Here is a 16,182-nt window from a genome sequence, read left to right as displayed (position 1 = left end):
TCTGAAACCCCAGGTATTAGGTAATATGATACTAACAACCACCTTTATATGTAAGTTTTGAAATGTTTATTCTAAGGGACCCATTACTATTGATTTCATTAACAAGGTATAGCAGACCATTATGAATATCTTTAGTTTGTTGCAGTATAGACCAGACAGGAAACCATTTTCTCAAATTCATTTGAATCCGGTAGAGGGGAACCGGTTCTCATCCATACGAAAAAACTATGTCTAGCATCGTATTATATCCAGCTTTCTACTAATATAAAAATGTACCAACTTTTTTTAGCTTGTGCCTTTGGCTCCTGGGGGCTAAAAAAAACTGGGTTTAATCTTATAATTGTACATTCTATATCCGCAGAAAGTTGTTTATAATACGATGCGAGAAATAACTATTCTCGATATAGCATTGGAAACATTTTAATTTACTTTTGATGGTGGATTGGATAAAGTTTTTATATAAACATTTCTACAATAGGTCATGCCTTTAGATGCTTTAGTGCACTTGATTGGGATAGGGTTAAAAGTTAACCCCCCTCCCCCCCTCCAAAAAAAATAACACCACTTTACTATTAGTTTTAAAGAGAAAATAGTTAAAGTTACCTCCCCCCTAACACGTTACTGACCTTTCTAGGGCCTGTGTGAAGCTCCTTCAGTACACAGACACAGATCCTTTTTATTTTATTTTATGAGATATTTATCCCTGAAATTGTGATTACTAGGAAATGAAATAGCTCAATGATTTTACTTTACGAGTAAATGACAGAAGAAAACATATTTTTGGAAAATTATTTCACTTTTTAGTGGTTGAGTAAGTCAGCTTCAATTGGAGGAATGAGAAACTGTCCCAATTTTGTATAACTTTAGCGGAACAAGTTCCAATTACGTCATATTTTTCTTTCCCGAAAAAGAGAAGGGGGAAAGAAAAAAAAGGGAAGGGGGGAAGAAAAAAGAGATGGGAGAAAAGGGGTTTTCCCCATCTCTTTTGAAGAGATTTCTTCCCCCCCTCCCTTTTTCGGGAAAGAAAAATATGACGTAATTGGAACTTGTTCCGCTAAAGTTATACAAAATTGGGACAGTTTCTCATTCCTCCTTCAATTGTTGCACACAGTTTAAATGTAGATCACAGGGATCTAAAGGGATAAGACAATGGACGATAAAGTCATGTACATCCCCAATGATGATATACAAAAATACCCCTTTCTGTAGATTAAAATTAGTGGTTAGAACGTTTCAACACTCAACTTAACAAACCAATCAAAATTCCCCAAAGTTGTTAAACCCTCTAATAAGAAAACGTTATTATATGCTTTTGGGGACTAGTGTAATAAAGAGCCTATTGTCCCCTCTCTCTTTGTGAATGACACACGAGGTAAACCCAGGGATTTCAGGAATAAGACAATGGACGATAAATTCATGTACACCACAAATTCAAATAATGTTAACCCATTCTGTAAATTAAGATGAATGGTGGATATGTTAGGACACTAAAGTTTACAAACCAATGATGGTTTAATACAAGCCTCAAAGTTTTTAGGCCAACAAATGGGTTATCGAGTTTTTAAACTTTGGAAACCATTATAATTTACAGTCCAATGTCGACTGCATCCCTATAATCAAACGTTCACTCTTGCTGTCGTGATGGTCGGGTTCGAGTTTAGACCATATTTCACCAATCTCAAGAAACCTACTGCTGCTTTGTCTGATACGTGAAATTAGTAGTAAGGAGAATGCCTTTGGTAATAAATAGGCTGAACTAAAAGTACATCTTACTAATTATAATTTAAGACATTCATTTAATTTAGCATTAGACATTAGCACGACTTAAATTTAGAAAAATAGCCTATAATTATCCAATGACCTATGTAGGGCTTTCCTAAACTGGAAAACTCAATCGGATTCATTTCAGTTCTGAAAATAAAATGAAAACAACTAACATTATTACTTCGCCACCCTCCCCTTGCCCTCCCCCCATTTGAAAAAAAGGTTTTTTTTGAGATGGTTAAATCTGATTTATTTTCAAACATTTTAAGGGGGTCTACTTCACCCCAAAATTCGTATATGGAAATAAACACCACTTTAGCCCCCCAGCTTTAATAAATAAATTAAGTAGAATTGAATAAGTACATGGGTAACATTCTATCATTCTATGAACTAATTGTTCCAAGCATACATATAAATTAGGAAATTTTTAAAAACTTAATTTTAAGTTAAAAATAAACAGAAAAGTTCAATTAAGTGTGCAATAATTTTTAGCAAAATTAATGAAAAAAATTTTAACAAAACACAGTACACTTTTATTTACATATTGAACTAGTTTTGTATTTGTAATCAATTCCACATGAAATATTACTTTTAAATTGTCTAAAGACAAGAGTTTTTCACATTGTTCTTAAGTATAAAAAGTTGAATCCTACTCAGTCTTCAAAAAACGATCTCTCTGTTTATGTTTTGCTATATGGACTTTTATTAATGTATAGATTTAATAATAAGTTGATGTGATTGAACGTCATATACATTGTTGTCATTCTGATAGCAGAAAATTTCCATTGTTGTCATTCTAATAGCAGAAATTTATTTTTGCTTTAATTAATTCAGCCAATAAGAAACTGGAGGCAGTGTTAATTGGTTAATGCTAAAAGCAATTTTCAGGCTATTGGATATTGGCCTACAGCCAATAGAAGCGGGCGCCAATGAGTTGCTCCTTCGCTTTAAAAAGGAGAATGAGACCTAATTTTTGGTCAGGTTTCCCATCCCTTATCCCTGAGTAAATCAATTTAGGACTGACAGTCGTCGGACAAAATGAGGCATAGCTCATGTTAAAAAAAGTATTCTCATTCCCGCCACTTATGGGGGAGGGGTGGAGTGGCCAACCCCCCTTACTTTGAATTTTAGTAAAGAGAAAAATAAAATGAATTGGTTACAACATTTCCTAGGACCTATCAGAAGCTACTGTAAAAGAGAATCGCATCGGTTCAGCGGTTAGCTGGATACTTCGGTATAGACATCAAGAATAATATACATTTTGTAAACGTACAAACAAGATATAAAGAAAAGCTTTACTTGTAAGATAAAATATAAACAACAATGACAACATGGATAAAAACGAAGTTTTATAATTAGAAGAAAGGTCAAATGAACAACAAATCTAGTAGTGTCAGAACTTCATAAGCAGAACATTTTTTTGAAAGTAAATTTACATATATTTGTGGCAAAATTGCATTTGTTCAGGACACATCAAAAGGACATACTTTCATTTTTGATTTTATTGATGATACAATATTGTACTTTGTTGTCCCAGGAGTAAATATTCCAAAAATCAGATAAATAGGATAACTGTATGATACATAAACTTGCAGTTGTCAAAAAGTAAATAAAAATTATTATGTTTTTAATTGACATACGGAATTTCTGGTAACGATTATAGAAAATCATCATGCAAAGTTTGAAACCTATAGGACAATTCTAACATGTCTAAATAAATTAAAATAGCTAACCGTTCCGCACTGACAGATGGACGTAAGGACAGTCTCTAATTATAAAATAGCTCCACTTTGAATAAAAGTGTATATTTGATATTGATTTTATATTTTTGGATAAAAACAGTAGAGAGTGATAATATTATAACAATTAACAAACTATGGAAACAAGATGCAATCACATTATTATGCACAATTCAACAAAGAGAAAAATTATTAAAGTCCCTCAACAGATCATGACGTCATACGATAGAATAGCCAATGAGAGGCCAGCATGAATTTTACCATTGGTCAATTAAATGTATACTGACCTCTCATTGGCTATTCTATCGTATGACGTCATAATCTATGGAGGGACTTTAATCATCTTCAACAAAGAGGGTCATTTTATCGCATAATTCCATAAAGTTGGATGCCGGGTTGTAGTCAAATGCTCATATTAAGTCAAAGTGTTCTTAATTATAACCAATGTATGTATATGAAATGGCCCATAATAAAGAACAGTTCGATTTAAAAAGAGCATTTGACTCCAACCTACATCTAATTTTTCGGAAATACGGCGAAAAAAATTGTCTTTATATGTCATTAAAAATGTTAATAAGTAACTCTGAACAAAGTTTTTTATTTAAAAAAATAATAATAAATAATATATAACAATCATTTACAATTTAAGAAATGTCAAATTAACTTTTAAATGCAGAAAATTACGAGAAAGAAGTGGCACAATGGGCAACAAATGAATTTTCCATTTAACTACTTTGGTAGCTTAAAATTGTTTTAAGGGGAGAAAAATTAATAATATATTTACATTATCCAAAGATGATTTTTAAAAGCGAAGATTTTCTATAATTAGGGACGGTCGGTCCGTACGTCTGTCCGTTCGTCCCAGACGGATAGCTTTTTTCGTTAATTTAGGCTTGTCAGAATTGTCCTATCGATTTTAAACTTTACATGGTGATTCCTGTATTAGTTAGGTACCATTTAGAAAGCATAGCAACCATTTTGATTTTTTACTTTTTTAACAACAAAATTTTATGTGATCTAATTGTTCTGATTTTTGGTATACTGATTCCTGGGACAACAAAGTACAATAATATAATCAAAGCAATTATATAATCAATTCCTAATAGCGTAAGTATGTCCATAAACATTATCCTGTATCAAAAAGTTTTTCAACAAATTTACTCACAATTTTGCTTTGACTCTTATTCATTTATATTTTGATTATTCAGTTCTGACACTCTACAAGTGATAATGTTCGTTTATCGTTTTAGAGCTTTGCTTTTATGGATGTTGTCATCCTTGTTTTTTCAAAACAGAGAAAATATTGTTCAAAGTCTATTGACCTATTACTTTATCCCTAAGAAAAATAAAAACAAACTCTGTTTTATCCAGGGACTTTAAGGGGTAAGATAATTGCCAATAAATTGAATTTTACCCTAATAAGGTATAGCAAAATTACCCATACTGTAGAAAAAAAATTGGTTGAAAAGTTTTCTCGTATCTATGTCTAGCATCGTATTATATCCAGCTTTCTACGAATATACAAATGTACAATCATAAAATTAAAACCAGTATGTTTATCCCCGAGGTTCCGAAGGCACGGGCTTATGATTGTACATTCTATATCCGCGGAAGGCTGTTTATAATACGATGCGAGAAATAACTATTATATTACTAACTTATCAAAACTAAATTAAAGTAACTAAAGTTTTTGAGCCAATACTACGAAAACATGGTTATAGAACTTTGGGTACCAGTGTAATTTGCAGTCCAATGTTCCCTCCCTCCAGGAGACTTTATGATAAGAACAAGAATGGCAACATCCATAAAAGCGCAGCACTGAAATGGTAGGACAAACGGACATGAACACTTATATAGTGTCAGGACTGAATAATCAGAATACAAATGTATAAGAGTCGAAGCAAAATTGTAAGTAAATTTGTCGAAAAACTGCTTTATACAGGATACTGTTTATGGACATACTTATATATTTAGGACTTGATTATAGAGTTGCTTTGCTTATAACATTATGCTTTGTTGTCCCAGGAATCAATATTAAAAAAAATCAGATCAATCGGATGATTAGATCACATAATAATTTGTTGTTAAAAAAGTAAAAAAATCAACATGTTTAAAATGGACGTACGGAAATTTTGGTAATGATTATAGAGTTGCTACGCTTTCTAAATCGTACCTAACTACTAAAGGAATCACCATGCAAAATTTGAAATCGATAGGACAATTCTAACATGCCTAAATTAACGAAAAAAGCTATCCGTTACGGACTGACGTACGGACGGATCCTAATTATAGAAAAGCTTTGCTTTTAAAAATAATGAAGCCTTTGAAATTAGGGCAGCGAATGATTGATAAACAAATATGTATTTATTGGATTAACTCAGGGATCTAAGGGATAAGACAATGGCCGATAAATTTATATAAATACATCCCCAGTTATGACTCACAAAATTAATTACCCCTTCTATGGATAAAAAATAGTTTGAACACTCGACTTAATGAACCAACCAATCAAAATTCAGTAATAGTCCCAAAGTTGTTAAGCCAACGAATAAGAAAACGTTGTAAAACTTTGGGGACTAGTGTAATAAACAGCCCATTGTCCCCTCTCTCTCTCTATCTCTGGCTCTTACTCTTTACAAAAGATGTTCTCTGAAAGGATTGTATTAACGTTTGTCCACTAAATGACAGAAGGATGTTGCCGATTAATTAAATGGAAATTCAGATAATTCGAATGCATTAGCCGATTCAAGCTTATCATTTTATTGCATTAAAAACAGGGAGGGAGAGAACCATAGCGCCTAATTAATCTTCGCCCCAACGGAAGAGGGGGGGGAGATAAATTATTTTTTTTAAACAAAGAAAAATTATAATTTACAAAACTTTTTTAAAAAAATGATATAATTTGTATACAAAATTATATAATACTTAAAGATGGATCAAATGACATATTTCAAATAAATTAAAAGTGGGTAAATTAGGGCAATTCGGCATCTCTAGAAATATTTCGATTTAAAAAAAAGATAAATTTTGTAGAAAATTCGTAGTTTAACCATGAATCTTAAGCAGAGAGAGAGAGAGAGAGAGAGAGAGAGAGAGAGAGCGAGAGAGCGAGAGCGAGAAAGAGAGAGAGAGAGAGAGAGAGAGAGAGAGAGAGAGAGAGAGAGAGAGAGAGAGAGAGAGAGAGAGAGAGAGAGAGAAAGGGGGGGGGGAACCATGGGCTGTTTATTACTAATCCCTTAAGTCATAAATTAACGTTTTTTATTCGTTGGCTTAACAACTTTGGGGACTTTCAATGAATTTTGGTTGGTTTCTTTATTAAGAATTAAAACGATTTTAGAAAGTTTAGTAAAACCCAATCAAGTTTTATTAAAAAACCCTTATTTTTTTCCAACATCTGATTACAGTACACAATAATATTTTTGCATAACTTTGACATTATAGACAATACACTGTGGTGTGGAATATGATTTCATTACTGTCTACTTATGTGACTATTTCATCAAAATTTAAGATTGATTTTCCCATAAATATGAATAAATTTTTATACATCCCCAATTATGATAAACAAAACTATCCTTTGGTAAAATAAAATTATTATTCGAAAAATTTGAATACTTTTAATTTTAATTAAAAGCAATTAAACAAAAATCAATAAACGAATCAATAACCAAACGAACAAAATAACATCATTATATGTATACTTAGGGTACTAGTACAATATGCAATCTAATGTCGGCGGGAGGGGACATCCGGCTGTTTATTACACAAGTCCCCAAAGTCTTATAATAACGTTTTCTTATTCACTGGCTTAACAACCTTGGGGACCTTCATTGAATTCATTCTGTTGAGTGCCAGAACGTTTCAACCTTTAATTGTAATCTACAGAATTGGTAATTTTGGTATCACCATTGGGGACGTACATCAATTTATCGGCCATTATCTTAACCCTTTAGATTCCTGACTCGTCTCAGCGTGTGTACAGGATAATGTTCCTATTTTTTCTTAAGAAGATTAAATTTACGAAATTCTTTCTTAACTTAAATAATCTCTGTATTAAAGTCATTTAAATCATATTTATTGCATAATAAAAACTCAAGAAGAGATAGGACAATGGCGGATTAACAAATCAAAAGCTCGTATTAGCCCCAGGTCTAACAAAACTGGTTTTATTTTTAAGATTTTAATCATCGTGGAAAACTGTCTTTAATACAATGTTATACATGGATTTTCAGTTGGGCTGAGAACCGGTTTTAATCCAGCGGATATTAATCGGTTTCGAAACCATAATGAAAAATCCCTAATACAGCCTAATAGCGCAGTTTCTTTCTAATTATTTTATCTTCCATTGTTTTGTCCCTGCATATATTTGGAAGAAGTTTTTCTAAAAGGTATTTTAAAATATAAATTAAAATATTATTTTGTTTAATTTTAAGGACGCATAAAGACAAGGAGGTTAACGGAAGCCTGCAAGAAATACACCGCTCTAACTGCTGAAAGACTGCCACAAGTAGAATTTAACCCACACCTCCAGCCTCAATGACAAAAAGATTTCGATCATAACATGTGAAAATGTGAAAATTTTCATATAGTTAAAATGTCATTTTAAAATGCCTGTAACATTTTTGTTATACAAGCTGGAGGCTTCAAATTTTGGGTATTTGGTCTACTTGTGGCAGTGTTTCAGCAGTTAGAGCTGTGTATTTCTTGCAGGTTTCCTTTAAACCTGACATGAGGCTGCATACAAATAGTTTCCATAATAATAAATATACAAGGTATATATCTGCAGAGAGGGGAGAGCATTATAAACTATCAAATCTGCAACAAATTAGAGGAGGCCGCACATGGTTCCGGTTGCATTTTTTTATGCAGCAGATATATTATTTCAATTTCATTCAAATGCATAGTTTAGGTATGTTTTGTATTTATTTAACTTTTTCCAAATAATAATTTATGTATATATATTTTTAATACCATTTTTTTTCAGTAAATTTTCCTCAAAGGAGAAAGTGTAGTTAAATATGTTTATTTTTGCACAGTTTGATCATAAAAGCTCACATTTTTTCAAAATTCATTGATTTTGGATTGTTTTCAAATTTTAAAGACCAAAATTTTGATTGATTTTCCTTAGTTTGGTTAAATTTGTTTATGTATAAATTATGGCATGGCATGCAGAATGGGACCAATAAATTTGCTTAAAGGTTGTTGGCGCTTTCTGTTGTGTTTGTGTTGGATACCCGTAGTAGCTGATCTGGCGTCTGTAGGACCAGGAGATATAGCGTCATAACCGTTGCCAGGCATGTCTATCCGCTCAACAAAGTGAGTAGCGCCATTTTGTTTGAATGTCGTCTTTCGCTTCAAGTTGAGGGATGGAACCTTCTCTGTTACTGTCTCTGATGATCTTTCATCTTTCTCATCTAAAATAGAAAAAGAGATAAAATCTAGAAAATAAAAATATAAAATTATTTAAACTCTCGCATTGTTTTTGCTGACATTGAATATCCAATACAAAGAAGGCAAACAAAAGACAGGATTATCCTTCGATTTTAAAGTGATCATCTAGAGAATCCAGAGCATCATCAGCGTGTAATGGGATACAATACTCCTACACCCAAGGATATTAGGTTAAGTAACATCCAACAGATAACCAACCCTTTGATTATACAAACTTTGTCTGAGAAGTACATGTAAGGAGATGCGCCTGTTTATGGGCCAAGGCATTTCCCCTACTCTAACTATATATGTCACACATTTGAAGAAATTATTTTCAAAGTCTTTAGTTATGCCGCGGTGTTTGTCCGGGATGCTAACCAATAACCTTCCAGTCGACGAGCTAATGCGCTATGTTTTAAGCCACGGTCGCGGGTTTTAAATAATAGTTTAATACCTTTCATGTTGTTGATATCTTCAATATTACCAGAAGGCACACCAATCTAAAAAATTATTACATCATTTTTAAAAAGATAACAAATTTCATTAAAATTAAAACAATTTTACAGGTATTTATATATTTACAGTTCTGTTGTTAATTCATAGGATGTTAATAAGTTATTATGAATATAATTGAATATCTAAATATATAATATCTAATATTCATATATGTATGTACAAATAAGTAAGTTTTTATTAACATATATGTTTGAGTATGAAAATATATTGATGTACTTTCTTCTTTAATTAAAACCTGCAACTAACGAACTCTTTGTATGTATAATTGCAATAATTTTAATTAATCTCTTTGCACTTTATTCATTGTTTTCTTGCCATGCCTTGCCCAGAACCAAGCCTGGTCACTTTCTATTCTTCTGGATGTACATTATAAGTTGGTTGTGTATAAAACGTGTATGAAAGAGTAAAGAGAGAGAGAGAGAGAACAGGGTTAGAAAGGTTTGTTCGTTGTACATACATTTAGTGGAATTCATGGTAGAAATAAGGAACTAGCGGTTTCACCCCCTAGAGCTGAGAGAAAATTCGACACACCCTATTTTCTATTTTAACATTTAATTTAACATTTTTTGAGGGTGGGATTCTTTTTTTTTTATAGTGGTGATTTTTCTTCGGATGGTGGTGGTACCCTCCCAAAATTAGTTATAAAACTATTCAGGACCTAAGAGAAGCTACTTTGTAATGGTAAACCATATTGGTACAGCGGTTAGCTCGATTCTTTAGTGCAGACACACATGCTGTTACTTTTATATGAGAATTGACATGTACTTTTATTAAAAATTTACTTTTATATAAGAATTGACATGTACTTTTATTAAAAATTTAATAGTCTTGACAAAGTAATAAGGCCATATTTATTTTCAGCATTTTAAAGAAAAACTGCTAAACCTTTAAGTAGTGCTTTTCAAGAAAGCTTTGTAAATATCTTTGGGGCTATTTGCTAACACTCCCTATATTTTAATTAATTTCTCGAATGCACTTTATTGTTGTTAATTTTGATATTCTGTTCTTATTTAGTTATGGAGGATATTTATCCATGTCCAAGAAGTTATGTACTTGACTGACCTTCTGGAAGGTCCTGTGCCAACCTGGAACTGCCTGCCTGCACCAGCTGCCACACAAATTCAAACTCAAATCAATTTGCCGGTTTGCAATGCTTCGGACACAAGTGGACCAAGGAGAGTGATAGAGAATGAGGACTGGACAAGAAAATTGTGTAAAAAATGTGAAAGGAAAATGGTTGTGTTCCATAAAACTGCATTTAACCATGGATCTACAAGGATAAGGCAATGGCCGATAAATTGATGTACATCCCCAATGATAATACACAAAATTAGTGGTTAAAACGTTTGGACACTCAACTTTATAAACCAACTAATCAAATTCAATAAAGTCCCCAGGGTTGTTAATCCATCGAATAAAAAATCGTTATTATAAGACTTTGGGGACTAGCATAATAAACAGCCCAATATCCCCTTTCTCAATTCCTGGCATTTAACTATATGCATCCTCTCACCCCGTACCCCTTACCGGCCCTTTCCCCCATTCTTCGTAAGGTTACAATTTACCTCACAAACTTTTAGCACAAAAATGATACTCTTACAAAGTTTTAATGATTTGTTAAGAATATATATTTTCTTATCTTACTCCAAGATGCATTAATTTAGAACTTTAGAATGCTTCTTGTTGTAGAATGCCTTTTAGGTTAATGCTTATTTCATTTTTTTTCTCCTAAGTGTTTTTAAATATTTTTCAAAATTGCCCAAAACCAATTCTTAGGTTGCACTGATTGATTCATAAAAGTTAAAGTTAACAAGGAATATATACAAATAAATAACATATTTCCTAATATAAAATAAAATCTAAAATGAAACTGCAATTACAAAGTCAATTTTTGACAAAAGGTTAATGCAATTTAAAGAAATAAAACTGTCAATTTCAATGCTTTTCTTTCCAATGATGTTCTCATTTTTTCGATAATCTTATTACTGCCAAATATTTTTATTTTTTAGTAGCGAAGCTACTCTATAATTCACTTTGTCCGTCCGTCCGTCAGTCCGTCAGTCCGTCCGTCAGTCCGTCCGTCAGTCCGTAACGCTATGGGGGAAATGGGATTTACTTAGCTCTTATAAAAGATAGAATGCTGAAATTTTTTGACAACGTTCCCATCAATAAGGAGCACAATTAAGTATAAAACATCGATGGCAGTAGGACCGCTTTTTAGCAGGTTTTAGGCTATTTTTGTATTTTTCACATTTTTCTCAATATCTTCTGTGTTTATGGTGCGATTTTCAAAATTTTTTCAGTTATAGATATCTAAATTAAGTTTTCAGTCCTTTTAAGAAAACAACTATGACGGTCAGACTGCCTTTAAGCAGGTTTTAGGCTATTTTTTGTATTTTTCACATTTTTCTCCATATCTTTGGTGTTTATGGTCTGATTTCCAAAATTTTTTTAGTTATAGATATCAAAATTAAATTTCCTGTCCTTTTAAGAAAACAACTATGACGGTCAGACTGTCTTTCAGCAGGTTTTAGGCTATTTTTTTTATTTTTCACATTTTTCTCCATATCTTTGGTGTTTATGGTACGATTTCCAAAAATTTTTCAGTTACACATATTAAAATTAAATTTCCTGTTGTTTAAAGAAAACAATCATGACGGTCAGGCTTCCTTTTTGCAGGGTTTTGGCTATTTTTAAATTTTTCCATATCTTTGATGTATATAGTCCAATTTTCCAAATTTTTTTAAGTTAAGGATTTAAAAATTAAATTTCCTGTCGTTTTAAGAAAACAAGCATGGCGGTCAGACTGCTTTTTAGCAGGTTTTTGCTATTTTTTTTATGTTTTACATATTTCCTCATATCTTTGGTGTTTTTGGTCCAATTTTAAAACTTTTTTGGGAGGTCAGTATCAAAATAATTTTTCCCATTGTTATGAGCATCTTTTATGTTATTTACTTTGATTGTCATCATTATACAAAATAAAACAGGGTTTTGTGTTTATTATCTCCAATAAATCAATTAATAAATACACTTTAAATATACTTGTACGTATTACCATCCATGATTTTATTTTTTGTTCTTCGCTACTTATGGATGTTGTCATCCTTGTTACTTTCTATTTTATGGAAAAGATGAGGCAATTGCCGTTTGTCATCAAAATAAAAGTTAGATCAGACTTATTAATCTAAAGAAATTGGCAAAATTAATGATTTTATCCATTTTGTTAGAATAAAGCTTACTTTTTTAGAACATGATGCCTATCTGTAGCTTATAATCTCACTAATTGCTGGACCTATATGGTTCTCCTTTACAGAGAAGCTTCATAAAGGTTTAGCAAAGTTTTATAAATATTTTTTTGCTGGGAAAGTACCCGCACCCGACAAAGCCCATATTATCCTGTTGTGACGTCATAAATATCGGGAAATGGAAAGGAGAAAGAACCCCATTTATCCCAACTCCTTTGAAATGATTTTCTTCCTCCCTACCCTTCTCTTATCCCGAAATTTATGACGTCACAACATGACAATATTGGCTTTATCCCCCACACACCCTCACAGGAGAAACCCTCCCTAGAAAAAAATATTTTTTTTTCTGTTTTAAAAGAAAAATTGGAAGAAGGGAGTTGATTTATCCCCTCTAGGCCTCTAGAAACTTAGCCACTAGTAAAATCAAACTTATTAATCATTGTGCTAAACTTAAGTCCTTTGAAAGATATTCATATTTTGTCTTTGTTTTGTTAGGATTAAATGCCCATGTGTATTAATTAAAATCATGTCAAATTCTCAGCTGAAATGTTTATATTTAAAAAAAACATGTTATATTTAGAATGAAAAAGTCTGGAAAAGAATTTGCATTGCATTGCTTGTGTCTAGTAAAAATGTTTCAAAAGGACCCAGGGATTGGGTCATGTTGGAGTAAAGATACCTGAACGTAAAATAATTAGTAATTCTCTTATATTTTAACTTTGAAATTAAGTATGGGATCTAAAGCGATAAGACGATGGCCGATAAATTGGTTTACATCCACTTTATTAAAGATACACAAAATTAGCCCTTCTGTTCATGAAAATAGTGGTTGAAACGTTTCAACACTCAACTTAATTAATGAACCAATCAAAAGTCACTTAAGTCCTCAAAGTTATTAAGTTAACGAATAAGAAAACATTATTAAAAAAAACTTTGGGAACTAGTGTAATAAACAGCCCATTGTCCCCTCTCTCTCTGAATTAAGTATTTTAAATTATGAATAAAACCGAAATGCACTAACATTAGCCTTATATCTTATGTTCAGGTTTCTAACTATAACATGACCCAAACCTTAGGTCTTTAAATGTTTATGCTATATTTAGGAAGGCATTAGCAGGACTGTTCTTTCCACATTTCCCTAAGGAAACAAGAATTATAAAGATATGATACTTATGGAATATTTTACTTAGATAAAAAAAGTTTATTCTGTTCTATTTTTACTACTAGGAGCTGTGTCCGAGAATTACAAAAATAGCCTGAAACCTTCACTGAACAATTCCAATTTTGGAAATAAAAGATATTTTCAAATAACTTATTATCCTTTTACATAAAGTAGTAAGGTTTTTTTTCTGAATCTTAAGATTTCAATACATACTTAACCGATTGAATTCTCCATATTAGAAAAGCTTTACATAGGTCCCAGGATGGTTTAAGGCTACTTTATTTTTGGATTAAGTCTTGGGATGGTTTAAAGCTATTTCTTACTCGAAACCCCTAGATGATAGGGGCACAGAATAAAAGTTAAGAAAAAAGCTATTCCTTATTCTTAAAATTTAAATTTTATGGTATATCAAAGGTTTTTGTTAATGTCTAAATGACATTAAATAATTTTAAAAATTAATAAAACTATATTATTTATATTTTAAGGTTCCCAAGTAAATAATTTAAGAAGATTTAGTTTCTTATAATATTTTGTTAACAATAAAAACCTAAATAATCAATTAACTCTGAAAATAGTATATAGACTTAATGTAAAGGTAGTGTAGAAAGACAGTACAAGCAAATCTTTAAAAGTATTATTACAAAAAAATGGCTTTCAGCTGTTTTCTTTCAGAGCAAATTTGAATTTTTATGTTTTAAAATAATAATACATCTATTTAAAGATTATTTTGTCAAGAAGTATAAAAAAGTATATTTAAAATATTATGTCTATGCATATTAATTTAATAAACTATATTCATCTTTGCATAGCTTTAATTCAGCATAATTCCTATATTTGAATATTGGATCTGAGTACCCCCCCTTCCCCTCTGTAGTATTAATGATAAGGGCCTATCCGTTTGGGGCTCTTCTTACACTTCCTTAACCAAACCTGATGTAAATCAATATCGCTTTGAAACCGGTTAATATCCTGTGGATTAGAACCGTTTCTCAGCTATACGGAAAAATTATATCCAGTTTTCTACAAATATAAAAATGTACAATCAAAAGATTAAAACCAGTTTCTTTTTCCGTGCCTTCGGTATCTCGGGGCTAAAAAACTGGTCATAATCTTTATATAATTGTACATTTTTATTTCCGCGGAAAACTGTTTATGATACCATGCGATAAATAACTATTACATATTTCTATGTGGTCCAATTTTCAATGAAAAGAAATTGTCTTAAGCTCCTGTGTTAGATTAACACAAACAAATTTGCAAGAATTAAATAAATTAAATGCAGTATCTACAGGAATTAACAGGGATAGGCCATTGGGTGAGAAATTAACCTTCCCTTTAATTTGTACATTGATGAGAAACTTAAAAAAGAAGATGCGAGAAAGGTGAAGGGGTTAAGTCTTAAAATTCTATTTTATTTTTGGAGAATATAATTTTTGATGTACTGAATTCTAGTTTCTGAAAGTGTACCTAGCATCCGCGTCCTATCTTAATATTTACTACTAGCTAAAAAAGCTTCAAACTTCCAAAATATCTAAATTAAAAAATTTTTTTTTTGAATGTATAATGTATAAATCGTTTATACATTATATCGCTTTTCCCTTTACCGGAGTAGCTGAAAATAGCGTGTGCAATAATTGGGTTATCTGCTGTACAACTTTGGAAATTAAAGAAGAAATAGGCAATCCATTTTCAGCTCATCTAATTTTTTTCTAAGATGATTTCTCTTGGAAGGATAAAAAAGACTTGTAGAAGTAAAGCAGCTACCGGAATCTAAAGGCAGTCATACATTCACTTACTTTTATGTATTAAATAGTTTATATATACACTAGCGGCTACGCCCCTAGAGGCCTCTAGGGGCATTTGAGGAGGGGGAAGTTGAATCTCAAAACATATTTTTTAATTTAGATTCTTTTTAAAAAGTAAATTTTTTTTTTATTAGAGTGGGGGGGGGGGGGTCCCGCCACCCGACCCCATTTTTTAATTTAGTTTTTTTTTTAGATATTTTTTTTTTTTTAGGGCGGGTTATTTTTTTTCTAGGGGCGATTTATTTTAGGAGGGTTGTGTTACCCTCCCCAAGAATAGTTATAAACTTTCCCGAGACCTATGAGAAGCTACCCTGTAAAGGAGAACCCGATCGGTTCAGCGGTTAGTGAGATCCTTCGGTACAGACACACAGACAAACACACATCCTGTTACTTTATTGTAAGGATACTCCTGTAACCCTGTACAACAGTATAAGCATGAATAATGTTAAAGGTCGTTGAATGAAGAGAATTTCTCTCAGAAGTTCCAAATATTAAATTAATCCTATTTCTTCGCAGGATTA

At 31.7% G+C, this 16,182-nt stretch overlaps 1 protein-coding gene across 4 annotated transcripts in view; it reads right to left on the bottom strand.

The window, feature by feature from the left end:
* Positions 1-7,167: 7,167 nt before the first annotated feature.
* The window catches only part of LOC145319688 (protein kinase C-binding protein NELL1-like), a 152,258-nt gene continuing 143,243 nt past the window's right edge, over positions 7,168-16,182 (bottom strand). For all 4 annotated transcript variants that reach the window (XM_080161974.1, XM_080161975.1, XM_080161976.1 and 1 more), the window contains 2 exons: positions 9,388-9,433; positions 7,168-8,917 (listed from right to left, as the gene is read on the bottom strand). In XM_080161974.1, the coding sequence (XP_080018100.1) occupies positions 8,658-8,917; positions 9,388-9,433 (306 nt within the window). In that variant the 3' untranslated portion in view covers positions 7,168-8,657. The remainder of the gene's footprint in view (positions 8,918-9,387; positions 9,434-16,182) is intronic.

The sequence above is a fragment of the Acartia tonsa genome, chromosome 5 (assembly GCF_053477335.1).
Source record: "Acartia tonsa isolate MP-2025a chromosome 5, ASM5347733v1, whole genome shotgun sequence".
NCBI classification, from domain to species: domain Eukaryota; kingdom Metazoa; phylum Arthropoda; class Copepoda; order Calanoida; family Acartiidae; genus Acartia; species Acartia tonsa.
Note: the sequence above shows the minus strand (reverse complement) of the source record. Positions and strands in the feature narration are given on the sequence as shown.